At 51.8% G+C, this 19,344-nt stretch overlaps 1 protein-coding gene across 14 annotated transcripts in view; it reads left to right on the top strand.

The window, feature by feature from the left end:
* Kmt2d (lysine methyltransferase 2D) overlaps positions 1-19,227 on the top strand; it is a 39,604-nt gene extending 20,377 nt beyond the window's left edge. For 8 of the 14 annotated variants that reach the window (XM_087899248.1, XM_087899244.1, XM_087899256.1 and 5 more), the window contains 24 exons: positions 33-215; positions 291-427; positions 608-2,439; positions 4,044-4,167; positions 4,302-4,386; positions 4,482-4,548; positions 4,645-4,877; positions 4,975-7,770; positions 7,887-8,027; positions 8,134-8,301; positions 8,458-8,617; positions 9,280-9,355; positions 9,488-9,663; positions 9,760-9,890; positions 10,419-10,551; positions 10,622-10,749; positions 10,900-12,040; positions 13,439-13,575; positions 13,666-13,796; positions 14,220-14,267; positions 15,399-15,684; positions 15,907-15,980; positions 16,068-16,176; positions 16,328-19,227. In XM_087899248.1, coding sequence (XP_087755374.1) covers positions 33-215; positions 291-427; positions 608-2,439; positions 4,044-4,167; positions 4,302-4,386; positions 4,482-4,548; positions 4,645-4,877; positions 4,975-7,770; positions 7,887-8,027; positions 8,134-8,301; positions 8,458-8,617; positions 9,280-9,355; positions 9,488-9,663; positions 9,760-9,890; positions 10,419-10,551; positions 10,622-10,749; positions 10,900-12,040; positions 13,439-13,575; positions 13,666-13,796; positions 14,220-14,267; positions 15,399-15,684; positions 15,907-15,980; positions 16,068-16,176; positions 16,328-16,420 — 8,589 coding nt within the window. In that variant the 3' untranslated portion in view covers positions 16,421-19,227. The remainder of the gene's footprint in view (positions 1-32; positions 216-290; positions 428-607; positions 2,440-4,043; positions 4,168-4,301; positions 4,387-4,481; positions 4,549-4,644; positions 4,878-4,974; positions 7,771-7,886; positions 8,028-8,133; positions 8,302-8,457; positions 8,618-9,279; positions 9,356-9,487; positions 9,664-9,759; positions 9,891-10,418; positions 10,552-10,621; positions 10,750-10,899; positions 12,041-13,438; positions 13,576-13,665; positions 13,797-14,219; positions 14,268-15,398; positions 15,685-15,906; positions 15,981-16,067; positions 16,177-16,327) is intronic. The other 6 variants (XM_087899253.1, XM_087899252.1, XM_087899251.1 and 3 more) reach the window with 3 other exon arrangements.
* The last annotated feature ends 117 nt before the right edge of the window (positions 19,228-19,344 follow it).

Raw genomic sequence — 19,344 nt, 5'->3', positions numbered from 1 at the left:
GAAAGAGGCTTATTTTTCTGTTTTCTGGACAGCGCCAGAGACTACGGGAACTGCTGATTCGGCAGCAGATCCAGCGTAACACCCTGCGGCAGGAGAAGGAAACAGCTGCAGCAGCTGCAGGTGCAGTGGGGCCTCCAGGCAATTGGGGCACTGAACCCAGCAGCCCTGCCTTTGAACAGCTGAGTCGAGGCCAGACCCCTTTTACCGGGTCCCAGGTAGGTAGATTGACAGTGGGTGGTGGGTCTAGCATACCGAAGGTGGCTATACCCTCATCTGCTTTTGTCGTCTAGGATAAGAACAGTATTGTGGGGTTACCTTCAAGCAAGCTAGGTGGTCCCATCCTGGGACCGGGAGCCTTCTCCAGTGACGACCGACTCTCCCGGCCACTTCCTCCAGCCACACCTTCCTCTATGGATGTGAACAACAGGTGAAGTTACCATTGCTGTGCTCTCTCTCTGATCTTGCCTTGATATTAATCCTCCTCTGTTGTTCCTTTTTCTTTCTCATTCTTTCCTTCACTGTTTCTTTTGTCTCCGTCGCTATCCTAAACCTCTGCTCTGGTGCTCTATGCTGATTGCTTCTCACTGACTACTGAATATTTTTCTAGGCAACTTGTTGGAGGCTCCCAGGCTTTCTATCAGCGTACACCCTATCCTGGGTCCCTGCCCTTGCAGCAGCAGCAACAACAGCAGCAATTGTGGCAGCAGCAGCAGCAGCAGGCAACAACAGTGACCTCCATGCGTCTTGCTATGTCTGCCCGATTTCCATCCACTCCTGGGCCTGAACTTGGCCGCCAAGCACTAGGTTCCCCCTTGACAGGAATCCCCACCCGCCTTCCAGGCCCAGCTGAGCCAGTGCCTGGTCCAGCTGGTCCTGCTCAGTTCATTGAATTGCGACACAATGTACAGAAAGGACTTGGACCTGGAGGATCTCCGTTTCCTGGTCAGGGTCCCCCTCAAAGGCCCCGTTTTTACCCGGTAAACGAGGAACCCCATCGACTGGCTCCTGAAGGTCTTCGGGGCATGGCTGTTTCAGGCCTTCCCCCACAAAAACCCTCAGCCCCACCAGCCCCTGATCTGAACAACAGCCTCCATCAGACACCCCATGCCAAGGGTCCTGCCCTACCAACTGGCTTGGAGCTAGTCAGCCGCCCACCGTCAAGCACTGAACTTGTTCGCCCTCCTCTAGCCTTGGAAGCTGGGAAGTTGCCTTGTGAGGATCCTGAGCTAGATGATGACTTTGATGCTCACAAGGCCCTAGAGGATGACGAAGAGCTTGCTCACTTGGGTCTGGGTGTAGATGTGGCCAAGGGTGATGATGAACTGGGCACCCTGGAAAACCTGGAGACCAATGATCCCCACCTAGATGACCTCCTCAATGGAGATGAATTTGACCTGCTAGCATATACTGACCCTGAGCTAGATACTGGGGACAAGAAGGACATCTTCAATGAGCACCTAAGGCTGGTGGAGTCAGCAAATGAGAAGGCTGAGCGAGAAGCCCTGCTGCGGGGGGTGGAGCCAGTATCCTTGGGCCCTGAGGAACGTCCTCCGCCTGCCACAGATAACTCTGAGCCTCGCCTAACGTCTGTGCTCCCTGAGGTGAAGCCCAAAGTGGAGGAGGGGGGGCGCCATCCTTCTCCTTGCCAGTTCAACATTAACACCCCCAAGGTGGAGCCAGCAGCTCCTGTCACTCCCCTCAGCCTGGGACTAAAGCCAGGTCAGACTGTGATGGGCAGCCGGGACACTCGAGTAGGTACAGTACCATTCCCCAGCAGTGGGCACACAGCAGAGAAGGGCCCATTTGGGACCACAGGAGGGACACCAGCTCACTTGCTGAACCCTAACTCTCTGAGTGGCCCAGGTGGATCCTCACTTCTGGAAAAATTTGAGCTAGAGAGTGGGGCTCTAGCCTTGCCCAGTGGACATGCAGCATCTGGGGATGAGCTGGACAAAATGGATAGTTCCCTGGTCGCCAGCGAGTTGCCTCTGCTCATCGAGGACCTATTAGAACATGAAAAGAAGGAACTGCAGAAGAAGCAGCAGCAGCAGCAGCAACAACCACCGCCACATTCCCTCCATCCCACGCCAGGCCCTGCACAGACCCTGCCTTTGCCACATGAGGCTGGGCCCCCACAGCAGCTTGCGCTGGGTCTTGGAAGTACTCGACAGCCAGGTTTGGGCCAGTCACTGATGCCCACCCAGTCACCAGCTCATGCCCTGCAGCAGCGCTTGGCCCCATCTGTGGCTATGGTGTCTAACCAAGGGCATATGCTAAGTGGGCAACAAGCAGGGCAGACAGGCTTGGTGCCCCAACAGAGCTCACAGCCAGTGTTAGCACAGAAAACTATGAATGCCATGCCAGCTTCCATGTGCATGAAGCCCCAGCAGCTGGCATTGCAGCAGCAGCAGCTGGCTAACAGCTTTTTCCCAGACACAGGTAACTTGATGCTGGTTATCACTGAGTGGGTACTAAGTCTGGTACCCTGAGATACGTCTTAGTTAAGGGAGGTAGAATACTACCAGGTCTTGAGCTAAACAGCAAAGTTCTGTAGGCAGAAACAGTGGGCCTTTGGAGAGGAGTGATGAATGAATGACTGAAGTAAAGGCTCTGTGTCTATGATAAAGGTTAAATTGTTCCTCAGAGAAAAGACTGTAAGGATAAGCAAACTAGATAAATGAAAGATTAAATGAAGCTCTAGGGCAGGAAAACCTATGGAGAGCAATGGATGATGGCAGAGGGGAGTGGGCACTGTTATTTTGGAGAGGGACGAAGCAGGACAATATTGAGGAACACCCCACACTGGTTTCATTTATTGAATAGTTCCTATATTGAACTGTACTGTCTGCCATTGGTTGTTTGATTTCATAATAGCAGATCCATCAAATGGGTACTGTAGTTGGCTTTGATTACTAAAGAGGATACAGGCAAAAGTAATGTATCTAAGATTATACAAGTAGCTGAGCTAGGTCTGAACTTACAGCCTTAGAATCAGTCCTCACAAAGGTGAGTTTTCTGAGCAGATGGTGCACTCTGCAGAACTTGCAAGGCAGAGGCAGGAGGATCTCTGAGAATTCAAGGCCAGTCTACTCAATGTAACTGAGTTCCAGATGGCCAGGACTACTTAGAGCCTCCCTTACAGACGACAGACAGATGGATGGAAAGAAAGAAACAAATGAATAAAAGAACCCCAAAACAAAATGTAGGATTTTAGGAAAGTTTGAGTTTTTGGGTTTTTTCTTTTTTCCCGATTATTTCTTTATGGTTTATGTATTTATTTTTGCGTGGGAGGTGAGCTATAGTCTCCTGTGTCCTAGGCTAACCTCGCTGTGTAACTGAGGGTGAAGATGACTTTAAATTTAGGATTGTCCTGTTTTCATCTATCAGGTGTTGGAATCACAAGCATACACCATCATACCTGGCTTATTCTGATTTGTTTTGTTTGTTTTTTGAGGCAGGATCTCACTACATAGCACAGGCTGGCCTTAAATTCAAAATCTTTGTGTCATAGCTTCTGAGATTACAGTTGTACACCACTGTGTCTAGTTAATTTTTTTTAAACTGTCCTAGACTGGCAGGACAGTGGGTTATTGGGTGGTGTTTTTATGTCACAAACTGCTCTGTTGTCTAGGGTTTTGCCACAGTGCCTGTACTGTGGGTTCTTGAGCTGTGTTGGCTGTAGGCTACTTTGAAGAAGACTGTCTGACTCATATAGCATATAGCATGCCTTTATTCTTGTCACATGATCTTCTTTAATAGTGAAGTAGGCAGAGTAGCAATCATGATCTCTCTTCAAATGAGGGAAACTCAGGCTTCAAAAGGTGTCGTGATGCTGACTGACTCCCTTAAGCGATGTGCAGATAAAGGACTGTGTGTTCAGTGAATGTTGGTGCTGCAGCACCAAGTTGTGTGGCTCCTGCAGAGCTGAGTGGACCTGCCACGTTGTTCTACATGTAGAGGTCAGAGTGTTGGGAAAAAACAGCCATCGTGCCCTGGAGCCTTGACCCCCTCTAACCCAGCTTATTTATCTCTTCCCTCTTCAGACCTGGACAAATTTGCTGCAGAAGATATCATTGATCCTATCGCAAAGGCCAAGATGGTGGCTTTGAAAGGCATCAAGAAAGTGATGGCTCAGGGCAGCATTGGGGTGGCGCCTGGTATGAACAGGTGAGACTTCAGGCTGGTGTGTGCACACTTCTTGTCACACTGTTCTCTTGGGTTCCGTTCCAACTTTTTCCATTGTCCTGTGTTTGAACTGTGCCCTCACTGACACCAAAACCCCTATGCTTTATGGACTTTAGGCAGCAAGTCTCACTGCTGGCTCAGAGGCTCTCTGGGGGCCCTGGCAATGATCTGCAGAACCATGTGGCACCTGGGAGTGGCCAGGTAAGGGAAAAATAGGAACTTGTGTACTACTAGTTCACTGGACTTTTCTTAGGGCCTGGCATGGAACAATGACCTAGAAATCTCTCTTTCCACAGGAGCGGAGTGCTAGTGACCCTTCCCAGCCACGACCCAACCCACCCACTTTTGCCCAAGGAGTGATCAGTGAGTATGGGCAGAGGAGGGGGCTGCAAAGAACTGGTTAGGAATCTGGAAGGGGCCATTGTTTTGCAGATCCTAACATCCAAGTTCTCTTCCCAGACGAGGCTGACCAGCGACAGTATGAAGAGTGGCTGTTCCACACCCAGCAGCTCCTGCAGATGCAGCTGAAGGTGCTAGAGGAGCAGATTGGTGTGCACCGCAAGTCTCGGAAGGCTCTGTGTGCCAAGCAGCGCACTGCCAAAAAGGCTGGCCGTGAGTTTCCAGAAGCTGATGCTGAGAAGCTCAAGCTGGTTACAGAGCAGCAAAGCAAGATCCAGAAACAGCTGGATCAGGTGGGAAAAACAAAGTTTAGCCAAGTACCCAGAAACCAGGGATAAGGGGTGAGGAGTGGGCAGCCCCCAACTGATCTCTCTAACCCTCCAATGTTAGGTCCGGAAACAGCAGAAGGAGCATACAAATCTCATGGCAGAATATCGCAACAAGCAACAGCAGCAGCAGCAGCAGCAGCAGCAGCAGCAGCAGCAGCAGCAGCAGCAGCAGCAGCACTCAGCTGTACTGGCTCTCAGCCCTTCTCAGAGTTCTCGGGTACTCACCAAGCTCCCTGGCCAGCTGCTCCCTGGCCATGGATTACAGCCACCACAGGCACCTCCAGGTGGGCAAGCTGGAGGTCTTCGCCTGCCTCCAGGAGGTATGGTACTACCTGGACAGCCTGGTGGTCCATTCCTTAATACTGCCTTGGCCCAGCAGCAGCAACAGCAGCATCCTGGTGTGGCTGGATCCTTGACTGGACCCTCAGGGAGCTTCTTCCCTGGCAATCTTGCTCTCCGAAGCCTTGGACCTGACTCAAGGCTTTTACAGGAAAGGCAACTACAGCTACAGCAGCAACGAATGCAGCTGGCCCAGAAATTACAACAGCAGCAGCAGCAGCAGCAGCAGCAGCAACAACAACAACAACAGCAGCAGCAGCAGCAGCAGCAGCAGCAGCAGCAGCAGCAGCAACAACAGCAACACCTCTTAGGGCAGGTGGCAGTCCAACAGCAACAGGGTCCCGGAGTACAGAACCAGGCTCTGGGTCCCAAGCCTCAGGGCCTTCTGCCTCCCAGCAACCACCAGGGCCTCCTGGTCCAACAATTGTCTCCCCAGCAATCACAGGGGTCCCAGGGCATGCTGGGTCCTGCCCAGGTTGCAGTGCTGCAGCAGCAGCACTCTGGAGCTTTGGGTCCTCAGGGCCCTCACAGACAGGTGCTTATGACTCCGTCCAGGGTGCTGAGTTCCCCTCAGCTGGCGCAGCAGGGTCACAGTCTTATAGGACACCGACTGCTCACAGCCCAGCAGCAACAGCAGCAGCACCAACAACAGGGATCTATGACAGGGCTCTCTCATCTTCAGCAAGGAATGATGTCACATGGTGGACAGTCCAAAATGAGTACTCAGGCGTTGGGCTCCTTACAGCAGCAGCAACAACAACAGCAACAGCTGCAGCAACAACAGCTGCACCTTCAGCAGCAGCTGCACCAGCAGCAACAGCTTCAGCAACAACAACAACATCTACAGCAACAGCAGCTGCAGCAGCAACAACAGCAGCAGCTTCAGCAGCAACAGCAGCAACAGCAGCAGCAGATGGGCCTTTTGAATCAGAATCGAACTTTACTATCTCCTCAGCAGCAGCAGCAGCAGCAGCAGCAACAACAGCAGCAGGTGACACTTGGTCCTGGCATGCCAGCCAAGCCTTTTCAACACTTTTCTAGCCCTGGAGCCCTAGGCCCAACCCTCCTCCTGACAGGCAAGGAACAAAACATTGCAGAGACATCACTTCCTTCAGAGGTTACTGAGGGACCCACAACACATCAAGGAGGGCCACTAGCAGTGGGGACTACACCTGAGTCAATGTCTGTTGAACCAGGGGAGGTAAAGCCCTCCATTTCTGGAGACTCACAACTCCTACTTGGCCAATCCCAGGGCCAGTCTCAGCCCACCTCAGTGCAGCTGCAGCCACCGCTAAGGCTTCCAGGACAACCCCAGCAGCAAGTTAACTCGCTCCACCCAGCAGGTGGAGGAAACCACGGGCAGCAGCTAGGGAGTGGGTCCTCTTCTGAGGCCTCCTCTATACCCCACCTGCTGGCCCAACCCTCTGTTTCCTTAGGGGAGCAGTCTGGGCCTATGGCCCAGAATCTTCTGGGCTCCCAACAGCCCCTTGGGCCCATTCAAAATAACACAGGACCACAGCATCCCAAACCAGGACCTGCCCCTCAGTCTGGGCAGGGTATTCCTGGGGTTGGAGTCATGCCTACAGTGAGTCAGCTTCGAGCACAGCTCCAAGGAGTCCTGGCCAAAAACCCACAGCTGCGGCACTTGAGCCCTCAGCAGCAGCAGCAACTGCAGGCACTCCTCATGCAGCGGCAGCTGCAGCAGAGTCAGGCAGTACGCCAGACTCCACCGATCCAGGAGCCTGGGACCCAGCCCTCTCCCCTCCAGGGCCTCCTGGGCTGCCAACCTCAATCTGGGGGTTTTTCTGGATCTCAGACTGGACCCCTACAGGAGCTAGGGGCAGGGCCTCGACCTCAAGGCCCACCCCGGCTCCCTGTCCCACAAGGAGCCTTATCTACAGGACCTGTGCTTGGCCCTGTACATCCCACACCTCCACCATCCAGTCCCCAAGAGCCAAAGAGACCTTCACAATTACCTTCCCCCAGTGCCCAGCTAACCCCCACCCATCCAGGGACTCCAAAGCCCCAGGGGCCGACCTTGGAGCTGCCTCCTGGGAGGGTCTCACCTGCTGCTGCCCAGCTTGCAGATACTTTCTTTGGCAAGGGGCTGGGACCTTGGGACCCCTCAGACAACCTAACCGAAGCCCAGAAGCCAGAGCAAAGCAGCCTGGTATCCGGGCATCTGGAGCAGGTGAATGGACAGGTGGTACATGAGCCACCCCAACTCAGTATCAAGCAGGAGCCTCGCGAAGAGCCGTGTGCCCTGGGTGCACAGGCAGTGAAAAGGGAGGCCAGTGGGGAGCCCGTAGGGACACCAGGCACCAGCAACCACCTTCTGCTAGCAGGCTCCCGCTCAGAGGCTGGCCATCTGCTCTTGCAGAAGCTTCTACGGGCAAAGAATGTACAACTTGGTGCTGGGCGGGGGCCTGAGGGGCCTCGAGCTGAGATCAATGGACACATTGACAGCAAACTGTCAGGGCTGGAGCAGAAGCTACAGGGTACTGCCAGCAACAAAGAGGTGAGTACTTTGACTAGTGGGGTGTGGCATTGAAACCTGTAATTACAGAGGTCAGATGAGTGGGGCTAGGTCAGACAAGGTAGGGTAGCACCCTTCACACGACTTCTCTGGTTTAGGACGCAGCCACAAGAAAGCCTTTGACAGCGAAGCCTAAGCGGGTCCAGAAGACAAGCGACAGGTTGGTGAGCTCCCGAAAGAAGCTGCGGAAAGAAGATGGGGTCAGGGCCAATGAGGCCTTACTGAAACAGCTTAAACAGGTGATCCCCAGGAGCCTGTCCGGTTGTCCCATCTCAGGATGGGGGATCTGAAGGTCTAGCTATGAAATGCTACAGTTTTCCGACTTTGTCATCTTGCCTCTCATAGGAACTCTCCCAGCTGCCCTTGACGGAGCCTACCATCACCGCCAATTTTAGCCTCTTTGCTCCCTTTGGCAGTGGCTGCCTAATCAGTGGGCAGAGTCAACTTAGGGGGGCCTTTGGAAGTGGGGCTCTACACACCGGCCCTGACTACTATTCTCAGCTGCTCACCAAGGTCAGAAACATCGCAATACTTTTTGGGAGTAATAAAATTCCTGGGGTTGGAGGTAGGGATGGAAGACTGGAGGAAAATGCTGATGTAATGAGGGGCCAGGAGATTATACCAGTCTCCCTATGCCATCTTGCACACAACACCCACCCCACCCCCCAGAATAACCTGAGTAACCCGCCGACACCACCCTCGTCGCTGCCCCCCACCCCACCCCCATCGGTGCAGCAGAAGATGGTGAATGGTGTTACTCCCTCTGACGAGCTGGGGGAGCACCCCAAGGATGCAGCCTCTGCCCAGGATACTGAAGGAACATTGAGGGGTAAGTGAGAAGCTGGCCTCCTTTTGCCAGTGGGATTTGGTGAATGAGTGTTATCCTGCCTCTCAGTATCAGAAATGAATTATGTTACGTACTGCCTTGTGCACTTAGGCAACAGACATCTGGTGGGAAGGGCCCATTCATGGTTGTTTGGTTCAGGACAGTATGCGCTTCTAGAGCCTGTTGCAAAGGCAACAGTAGGTAACAGTGAATCTGAAGTTTTCTGAGAAGAAGCATTCATAGATATGGAGCCACAGTCTGACGTACATTTGAACTCCAGCACACGAGTGTGTTTAGCTGTGTTACTTAGATAAATAACCTGACTCTTGCGAACCTTGATTTCCTCCCTATAACCTGGATACTGTAAATTTCACTGAACAGTTGTTAAAGTATTTAAATAGTATTATCAGTAATGTACGATCCCAGCCAACACTGAGAAGAAAAACAACAGGGCTTAAGAGTAGCCTGTGCTACTACATAAATGAGAGCCTGTCTTTAAATCAGTATGGTACACAAGAAAGGTTCAATGTCTACATCGTTCTCCTGCTGGCCACATGCTGTTAGTGGAGTAGGAAGTTGATGACTCTAACTAGTGGACCTGGAATGCTGGGACAGCATCACTGGCTCTCCACTCACCTGACTTTTCTTCCCTCCATACCCCTCAGATGCTGCAGAGGTGAAGAGTTTAGACCTGCTGGCTGCTCTGCCTACACCCCCTCACAATCAGACTGAGGATATCAGGTAGGAATGGGGTGGAGGACAGATGGTCTTGTATCTTCTTAGCTGGGGCCTAAGGATTCAGTTATGGCTATGCCTGATCGCTGCCTTTGAAGACTGGGCCTGAACCAACACCTGTTTGCATTTGGCCTTCAGGATGGAGAGTGATGAGGACAGTGATTCTCCTGATAGCATCGTGCCGGCTTCATCCCCTGAGAGCATTCTTGGGGAGGAAGCTCCACGTTTTCCACAGCTGGGCTCTGGCCGGTGGGAGCAGGACACTCGGGCTCTCTCCCCTGTCATCCCCATCATTCCCCGTGCCAGCATCCCTGGTATGTGCTGCTGCTGGCGTGGGCAGGCCCAGGGTGGCTGGGTTGTCAGAAGTCAGGGACTGAATCTACACAAGGTTCTCTTTTTCTCTCATCCAGTCTTCCCAGATACAAAACCTTACGGGACCCTTGACCTGGAGGTTCCTGGAAAGCTGCCTGCTACAGCTTGGGAAAAAGGCAAAGGAAGTGAGGTGTCTGTCATGCTGACAGTTTCTGCTGCCGCCGCCAAGGTGTGTCCTAGGGGTGGGGGAACCCTGAGGCCAACCTGAGAACTTGGGTCAGAAGGCAGTCTTTGAAGCTTGTCTTGATGGAAAAAATTTTTTTTTTCAATTGTCCAAATATTTGTCCTGAGTACCTGCTTTGTTTGAAAGACTGACCTAGGGACTGTGGAGGAGCAAGGGAAGTAGGGTCTCAAAGGACTCGTCCTCCATGGATAAAGATAGCCAACCAACAGAATGTCAAATGACTATTGCTACAAGATCACTCTCCTCCAGTCACATTTGGTAGTCCCCTGCTACAGGGTTCTATGGTCAAAGTTGGGAAACAGTCAAAACAGCAGAGTACAGGTTTCTTTGCAAACAATCTGCAGTGTCGCCCATGCCCTCTGTGGAACCTCCTGTGCGTACCTGACATGGTTTAAGAGGTGTGTGAGGAGAGCTCACATGGACCAGGGAGCACTGGTCTGAGTCCTTGCCTTTCCCTAGCAGGGCTCACTGCAGATGCTGCTGTTCTCTCCCATCCTTTCTTCTGCCCAACAGAATCTGAATGGTGTGATGGTAGCAGTGGCAGAGTTACTAAGCATGAAGATACCCAACTCGTACGAGGTGCTGTTCCCAGACAGCCCTGCCCGGGCAGGCCTTGAGTCTAAGAAGGTGGAAGCCGAGGGTCCTGGTGAGTAGAACAGACCACTTTCAGATCAGAAGAGAGTTCTGGTGAAAGACTGACCCTTTTCTTTCTATAGGTGGGAAAGAAAAAGGTTTGAGTGTCAAGGGCCCGGACACTGGACCTGATTGGCTTAAGCAGTTTGATGCAGTGTTGCCTGGCTACACCCTTAAGAGCCAGTTAGACATCTTGAGCCTCCTGAAACAGGTAGGTCTGGGAGAAAGGTCAGTTTTAAGAAGAAGGTGCTCCCAGGGCAAAGAAAACAATTGCTTTTGAGGGATTGGAGTCTGGTTGAGAGGAGGGAGTGGTTAGTTAGCTGAAGAACTGGCACTAATCACCCAGGGTGCCCTCCCATAGGAGAGTCCTGCCCCAGAGCCGTCCACCCAGCACAGCTACACCTACAATGTCTCCAACCTGGACGTGAGGCAGCTCTCCGCCCCACCTCCCGAGGAACCTTCCCCACCTCCGTCCCCTTTGGCACCCTCTCCTGCCAGCCCTCCCGCTGAGCCCCTGGTTGAACTTCAGCCTGAACCCTCTGTTGAACCCCCAATCCCTTCACCTCTACCACTGGCTTCATCCCCTGAATCTGCCCGGCCCAAACCTCGAGCCCGGCCCCCTGAAGAGAGTGAAGATTCCCGTCCCCCTCGCCTCAAAAAGTGGAAGGGGGTACGCTGGAAGCGGCTGCGACTACTGCTGACCATCCAGAAGGGCAGTGGGCGACAGGAGGACGAACGGGAGGTGGCAGAGTTTATGGAGCAGCTCGGTACAGCCTTGCGACCAAACAAGGTGCCTCGAGACATGCGGCGATGCTGCTTCTGTCATGAAGAGGGAGATGGTGCCACTGATGGGCCTGCCCGCCTGCTCAACCTTGACCTGGACCTCTGGGTACACCTCAACTGTGCCTTGTGGTCCACGGAGGTGTATGAAACCCAGGGTGGGGCACTGATGAATGTGGAGGTTGCCCTGCACCGAGGATTGCTAACCAAGTGTTCCTTGTGCCAGCGAACTGGTGCCACTAGCAGCTGCAACCGCATGCGTTGCCCCAGTGTCTACCATTTTGCCTGTGCCATCCGTGCTAAGTGCATGTTCTTCAAGGACAAGACCATGCTGTGTCCGATGCACAAGATCAAGGGGCCTTGTGAGCAGGAATTGTGCTCCTTTGCTGTCTTCCGGAGGGTCTACATTGAACGAGATGAGGTGAAGCAGATCGCCAGCATCATCCAGCGAGGAGAACGACTACATATGTTCCGTGTAGGAGGTCTTGTGTTCCATGCCATTGGGCAGCTGCTCCCTCACCAGATGGCTGACTTCCACAGTGCCACTGCCCTCTATCCTGTGGGCTATGAGGCCACTCGCATCTACTGGAGTCTTCGTACCAACAATCGCCGCTGCTGCTACCGCTGCTCCATCAGTGAGAATAATGGACGGCCTGAGTTTATGATCAAAGTCATTGAGCAGGGTTTAGAGGACCTGGTCTTCACTGATGCCTCTCCCCAAGGTGAGCGTGAAATGGGATTGGGCAGGTTTTTCTCAGAATTCAGTTTACAGAGTCAAGAAGCTACATAGCTTTTAAGTAGTGCCCTGCGCCTACCTCACATGGCATGATGTCTTGAAAACCTGAAAATAATGGGGTTCGACTGTACTCAAACACTTTAAATACCTTTGCAATTGAAAATACCTCCGTGGTGCCTCACCCCTATAATAAATACCAATACTTGGAAGATTTAGGCAGGAAGATCCTGAGTTCAAGGTCACATCCTTAGCTATGTAGTGAAATGGAAGCCAGCCTGGGCTAAAGGAGACCTTTTCTCAAAAGAAAGAACAAGTTTCATGTTTAGCTTTTCCCCCTAACCTTGGTAGAATAAATGATGAAGTTTTTATGTCTTTTTTTTTTTTTAAGACAGGGTTTCTCTCTGTAGCTCTGGCTATCCTGAAATTCTCCCTGCAGACCAGGCGGTCCTTGAACTCAAAGGCCTACTGTCTGTGTCTCCTAAATGCTGAGGTTAGAGGCATGTACTGCCACCACCCAGTTGAATGGTGATGTTTTGAGATCCTGTTATCTATTATACACAGTTCTAAATTCCCTCTTTTTGTCCGTACATAAATCTTTTTTAGAGTTTTGTTTTTGTGGTACTGGGAATAGAACCCAGGACTGGACATGGTAGGCAAACTTCTACCATTGAGGTATAACTCCACCCTACCACACATAAGAAATTTTTTTCCATTTTACTTTTTGTGTGTATGGGTGATTTGCCTGCATGTGTGTCTGTGTTTCTTGTGCATTTAGGGCTCATGGAAGCCAGAAGAGAGTGTGTTGGATTCTCCGAGACTAGAGTTAAAAACAGTTGTGAGTAGGCTTATGGGTGCTGGGAACCAAACCTGGCTCCTCTGGAAGAGCAGCCATTGATCTGAACTGCTGAGGCTATTCCGTTTTATCTTGGTTTCTGTGTTGATGATAAAGCAGCAAGAAGTATGTTTTATTGAGCATGTACTACGTACGAGTCACAATTCAGTTAGTAGGGTGATCATATAGGTTGTGTTATCCATGTAACCGTAGGTGAGCATTGTCATTATTATGTAATGTAGACATACAGTGAGGAGACTTGGGTAATTGGCTTAAGTCCTATAACCATTACTCAAACTTGAACATAATTTTCGCAACTCCAAAGCATGTGTGTTCATTCAGTAGGAACTGTGACTTCTGCTGGGTCTCTGGGATCTGTGCTTGTCATTCCTCTCCAGAATTGAAGCTTTTGGGCCTAGGAGACCAGGAGTGGGTCCTGAAGAGTCACAGGGAGGTGACAGTCACACGGTGGAAAGTAGTGCTCAGGAATGGGGTGGGGTTGGAGATTAGTGAGTAAATGTTATTCTAGAGTGCTGTCTGTCTCGCTCCTAGCTGTATGGAATCGCATCATTGAACCTGTGGCTGCCATGAGAAAAGAAGCCGACATGCTGAGGCTCTTCCCTGAGTACCTGAAAGGCGAAGAGCTCTTTGGGCTGACCGTGCATGCTGTGCTCCGCATAGCTGAATCGGTAAGCAAGTGGTGAGGAGCCCCAGTGAGGTGGGCACTGGGAATCCTGGTTCTGCTTCAGACGGGCCAAGACAGCTTTCTGTGCCCACAGCTACCTGGGGTGGAGAACTGTCAGAACTATTTATTCCGCTATGGGCGCCACCCCCTGATGGAACTGCCACTCATGATCAACCCCACCGGCTGTGCCAGATCAGAACCTAAAATCCTCACACACTACAAACGGTGAGCTTGTGCAACCGGGGCCATGGGCTGTAGCTGTGGGTGTGGGCAGGACTGTCTGGCCACATTGTGGGGGTTTGAGGTGCAGATCAGTCACCCATAGATCTGGGTAAAGGTACACAAATGGCACTGGGGTGTCCTAGGTTGGCCAGGGGTGCAGGACAGAGTGCTCTGGGTACCCTGGGAATGGCTGCTGGGGAGGTTCTTGTTAGATGATGGCAAGATATGCACGGGAGCTGGTCACTTCTTCCTTCTTTGGTCTTGTTTCCAGAGGGGCCGGTGATACTCCCAAACCTCAGACACCCCATGAGTGCTAGGGTCACCATCCCTCTCCAAAGCTGAGTTGGTTTAGAAATAATTAGAAGTATTATAGAAAAATAATACAACCTTACATTTGTATAGCACTTTATACTTTTTTTTTCAAAGCGTTTTCACATCCATTATCTCATTTGATCCTCACAACAACCTTATGAGGTAGGTAGGGCAGGTGGTATGATCCCCATTTTATAGCTGAGAAAACTGAGGCCCAGAAATACTGCGTGACTAGATAAAGGTCACACAGCTGGGACTAGACCCTCCTCTTAACTTGTGGGTTGCTGGTCTTTCTGTGTACCACAGGAGCCCAACCATGGTCCTTGGGTAGAGGGAGGCAGAAACCATGACTGGTATCAGGTCTTTCCATGAAAGCCGTTGGTGGTTCGAAGGCTGTCATAGAACGTTGAGCATTCTATCCTAGTTAGCCCTAGTTCCTGATGCTCTCCCGCAGTGGTTTTCAAACTCTTAAGTCCATGTGTCCAGATCCAAATCCCCAGAACACAGAAGCCAGGGGCAGACTTGCCCTTCTGTGTGTAACTTCACCTTCCTCGGATTGCATTAGCCAGAGGAATTCCAATTTCACCTATGGATTGGCATTGCAATCAACATTTTGCTGAAGAAAAGAAATTCTGCTAAATAAAACAGAAAAGCACCACAGATGTTTGAAAACCATTGCTCCGGGCAACACTTTGGCTGGTGCCGGAGGGTGGAAGCTACCACCAGGCAGCAGTCCTTCCCCTGCACTGAGCCGTCTGCACAGAGCCCAGCCAGAGCTGTGCTGCAGAGCAGGACGGTCTGAAGAAAGGCAAGGATACCATCAGGCTGTAACTTCATAACCATTTAAAAACCAGACACAGCCACTGTAGTACAGGTGGCCCCCCGTTTTCAGGGTGTACAGCATATGCAGGAAATAGGACTCAGATGACTGAACAAACCATCAGCTTAAATTCTGGGCCTGGGCTACTTGGGGATGACCTCCAAGAGTATGGCCTTGAGCATGGTTTGGCCAGGGGGTGGTAGGAAGTGTGAAGTGGGAGAGCAGGCTCAGTGTAGGGGAATTGTACCTCTTCCCTCACTATACCCACTCCCTACCATGGGCAGTCTGCTACCCAGGGTGTCCGGAAGGATCCCGGTGGCTAGTTACTGCCTCTTTCAAGCTGACACCTGGGTGCTTCCACTCCATTCCCAAGGCAACAAGCACTTGTAGTACTTGCTGATAGCACATATCCCAGGGAGGTGGTGGGCAGTGTATGCTTGGTCTGTCTTGTCATGGACTGTATCACCTCCCAGGCCCCATACCTTGAACAGCACCAGCATGTCTAAGGCATATCAGAGCACCTTCACAGGCGAGACCAACACCCCGTACAGCAAGCAGTTTGTGCACTCCAAGTCATCTCAATACCGGCGCCTGCGCACTGAGTGGAAGAACAATGTTTATCTGGCTCGCTCCCGTATCCAGGGCCTAGGGCTCTATGCAGCCAAGGACCTAGAAAAGCACACGATGGTCATCGAGTACATTGGTACCATCATTCGCAATGAGGTGGCCAATCGACGGGAGAAAATCTATGAGGAGCAGGTACTGCAGGGTGGCTGGGGAGGAGCAGGTACTGCAGAGTGAGTGGGGAGCGGAATGGTGGAGTCCACCCTTTGCCAAGGAGCACAGGGCAGGTTGCGATCCAGAACATAGTTGGAAACCTCCAGGGAGGGAGAAGGCAGGAGGAATTTGGTTATGTCAGTAAGCCTAGTCTGAGTTTGCTTCCTAAAGTTCTTATTCCTTCCACAACTTCTGCCTGTCTAGAATCGAGGCATCTACATGTTCCGGATAAACAATGAACATGTGATTGATGCTACATTGACTGGAGGCCCTGCCAGGTGAGCGAGGGAGGCTTCTGTGTCTTCTGGTGGCCACTTGTAGGTGTTGCCCAGCATTGCTGATGCCGACTCCATCTTGCCATCTAGGTACATTAACCACTCCTGTGCCCCTAACTGTGTGGCAGAAGTTGTGACATTTGACAAGGAGGACAAAATCATCATCATCTCTAGCCGGCGAATCCCCAAAGGAGAGGAGGTGAGAGGAAGCTTCCTGAGTGGGTGACAAAGCAGTCGCTCTTCTCCTCTGCCACTGTCTAAGAGTTGGAGTTCAGTGCTACTGCCCTCAGATAGCATCTGGGTCCTTTACCCCCTTCCTCACCTTGATTCTGTGTGTCTTTTCTTCCCAGCTGACCTATGACTATCAGTTTGATTTTGAGGACGATCAGCACAAGATCCCCTGTCACTGTGGAGCCTGGAACTGTCGGAAATGGATGAACTAAGAAGCTTTGAGGCTACCAGGCAGGGGAACCCCCCCACCACCCGCCTCTTCCCTGAAAGGAATGAGGGGTCAGAGCGGTAGCAGCCAGAGCTAGGACCCAGGGCTGGGGCTGCCGGCCGACCGGAGCCCCTGGAGCAGGAGGCTGGGGCAGAGGGCCCTAGGCCAAGCCTACCCTGGGTACCAGGGACAGCCTTCTTCCCTGCCACCAGCCCTTAGGCTGGCATCTCTGCCCCCAGCTCCAGGAGGGGACAGACAGAAGCAGCCACTGGGCATCTCAGGTTTGAGGGGGATATGGGCCGGGAACTACCCAGAAGTGTCTGGGAGGCAGCAGAGAGGGAGGAGGATGTGTGGCCGGGTCTCACAGCCCTGCTGCCTCTGCCGACCTCTCTGGCCCAACTCAAGGCTGCAAAGAGACTTGACTAAAGCTTGACAATCCCAAAGGCTGGGTCCCACAGCTGGCCCTGCCTGCCGGGTCCTGCCCTACCCTCGCCCCCATCCCCTCCTCTCTATCTGTCTCTGTCCCCCTCTTTTCCTCTGTGTTTCTGTCTCTCTATGGGTTGTGTTTCCTTGTTTTCCACTCTGACAAATGCAACATGATGGGAAAGAGGCATCCAGGTGCCCAGGAGGGCAAGCTGGGCAAGCCGGGCAAGGAGACCCCGCACCCACACCTACCTCATTTAAGTGTTGGATTTTTTGCTGTTTTGAAATGTGAGACCCTCTCCAAGCCCCCTACTGCCCCAACTCTCTCCCCCACCTCACTGCCCTCTTCTAGTGGGTGGAAGGGGGGTAGGAGGAGGAAAACAACAACAATAACAACAACAAAAATCCATCTTTGTTTTTAATTATGGGCATGGGATGGTGGTTGAGGCAAATGGTGGTGAAGATTGGGGATGACTGGTCCCTAGTTGCTCTAGAACTTCCTTCTCCATCTGGACATGGAGGCAGGAAGGGTGTGCTAAACCTAGGGCCAGGAACTCTCTCTCTCCTGTTTTCCCAGCCTCATCCTGAGCCCATTTGCCCTCCAGCCCCTGGATGGGGTATGGGGGGTAGGGTGAGGGCTATCCCGTGTGGCATGCCCATACCCAGTGAGGCAGGGTGTGGCCCAGAGCTCTCCCTTTCCCTCAGTCACCAAACTGCTGCTGGTCTGGTGGGAATGGGTGGTGATGTGGGGGTGGGGAGCTTAGTGTCAGCGCGGGGAGGGTGGGGGGTATTTATCTATTTATACATGGGGTTGTACATAGTCTTGTGGGGCATGGGGGAGCCGGCTGGAGGTGAGAACCCTCCCCTCTCCCCCAACCCCCGGGGAGAGCAAATGTAAAACTACTAATTTTTGTGCTTTATATATTCTATATAAATATATCTATTTTCTTTTTACAAAACCAGTTTATAAATGGTAGGGGGGTGTGGGGCGGACACATGGAGCTCCCCTTGTGGGGGAGCCCCCTCCACTACCCAACCTACCGCCCTTTCCTCACCCCCCTTTTCCCACCCCCTGGCTGTGACTGCTGTAAGGTGGGGGTATAGAGAGAAGCTGGGTGATCCTCACCCCAGTTGTATAGTTGGACTATGTTATAACGCACAAAAGTAAGCTGGCCCCAGGGGGAGCCAGAGGGTGCTGGGTTCCCTTATCTTCCTTTTTCCTTCCTCTTTCTGCCCAAGCTTGTGCTGCAGTTGAACCTCTTCCTGGGGGTGGTGGTAGGGTAGAGGGTATGTGAGGCCTCAGACCCCTCTCTGGTAGGAACCATGGGGATGAAAACGAAGCTTATATGCAGTTCTCTCCTGGGGGCTGTGGGCAAAGGGCATTTTGTAATTAATATTTTCAAGAATCAGATTCTGGACTGTAGAGACGGGCTTGATGGTGGCAATGGGCAGGCCTGCTGGAGTGGGTAGCACGGTTGCTGTTGTGATCTTTAGGGTTTTGTTTTGTTTTAAATTTGGGGGATTGTGGATCGATGGGGGTAGGGAGATTTTTTTTTCTGGCTTTTTTTTTTTTTTTTTTGAAGCTGCTTCCTCAACTGTTTCAAGCTGCAATGTTTAAGAGAATGACAACTCCCCCACACACTCCCACAGAAACCATTGTAATTAGATCAGACAGTGGGAAGTCTGGGCTGCTGTCCCCAAAGCCACAGCGCTGAAAGGTCTAAGCACTAGGTGGGGGAGACTGTCTCCTGTGAGTCAGGCTCTGGTTGGGGCTTGGGCCCTAGAACGGCGGAAGGAGAAGGGGCAGACTTTGTAAGCATTTGCTAGGTATCCGATAGTCCTGTAGAATTTAGTGAAGAAACCTTATACAGTTTTTAATTTTTATATAAACTATAACTCAGACCCACGCTACAAGGTTGGAATTTTGGTTGTTGGTTTTTGTTTTTGTTTTTTTTTTTTTTTAAGTACCCTGCCTGTATAATCGCATCAGAATCCCACCCCCATGTTTGTATTTTGGGTTGGTTTACACTTGCACATACTCAATTTTCAGTTTCCCCCTTTACCTTCTACCCTCACCTCCAGGACCCTCCCCCTTTTTAAAAAATAAATCGCTGACAAGTGTGAAACCCGTGAAGAACTTTATTTTGTGTTGTGTGTATCCTGTACAGCAAGGTTGGTCCTTCGTAACAACGAATGAAATGGCTCCCTTTTTTAAAGCGCTCTCTCTTCCTCCACCCCCAGCGCCCCTGTCCTTGGCATGTTTTGTATCAGCGATCATTCTGAACTGTACATAATTTATGTTGCGAGAGGCAAAGGGCAAGTTTTGGATTTTGCTTCTTCAAAGTTTGTTTTTAAACGACAAATAAAAAAAGAACATTTTAAATACAAGCGCCTCCGTCCCATGACCCTCGCCGTCAGCCAGCTCTAAAGGTCCTAGAGGACCTGGGGAAGGGAGGTTACCCAAGCCAGGCTCAGCCACTGCCGGAAGGGTGGGTTCCCCACCTT

This window comes from Myodes glareolus, chromosome 19, assembly GCF_982192425.1.
Source record: "Myodes glareolus chromosome 19, mMyoGla1.1, whole genome shotgun sequence".
Lineage (NCBI taxonomy): Eukaryota > Metazoa > Chordata > Mammalia > Rodentia > Cricetidae > Myodes > Myodes glareolus.
Note: the sequence above shows the minus strand (reverse complement) of the source record. Positions and strands in the feature narration are given on the sequence as shown.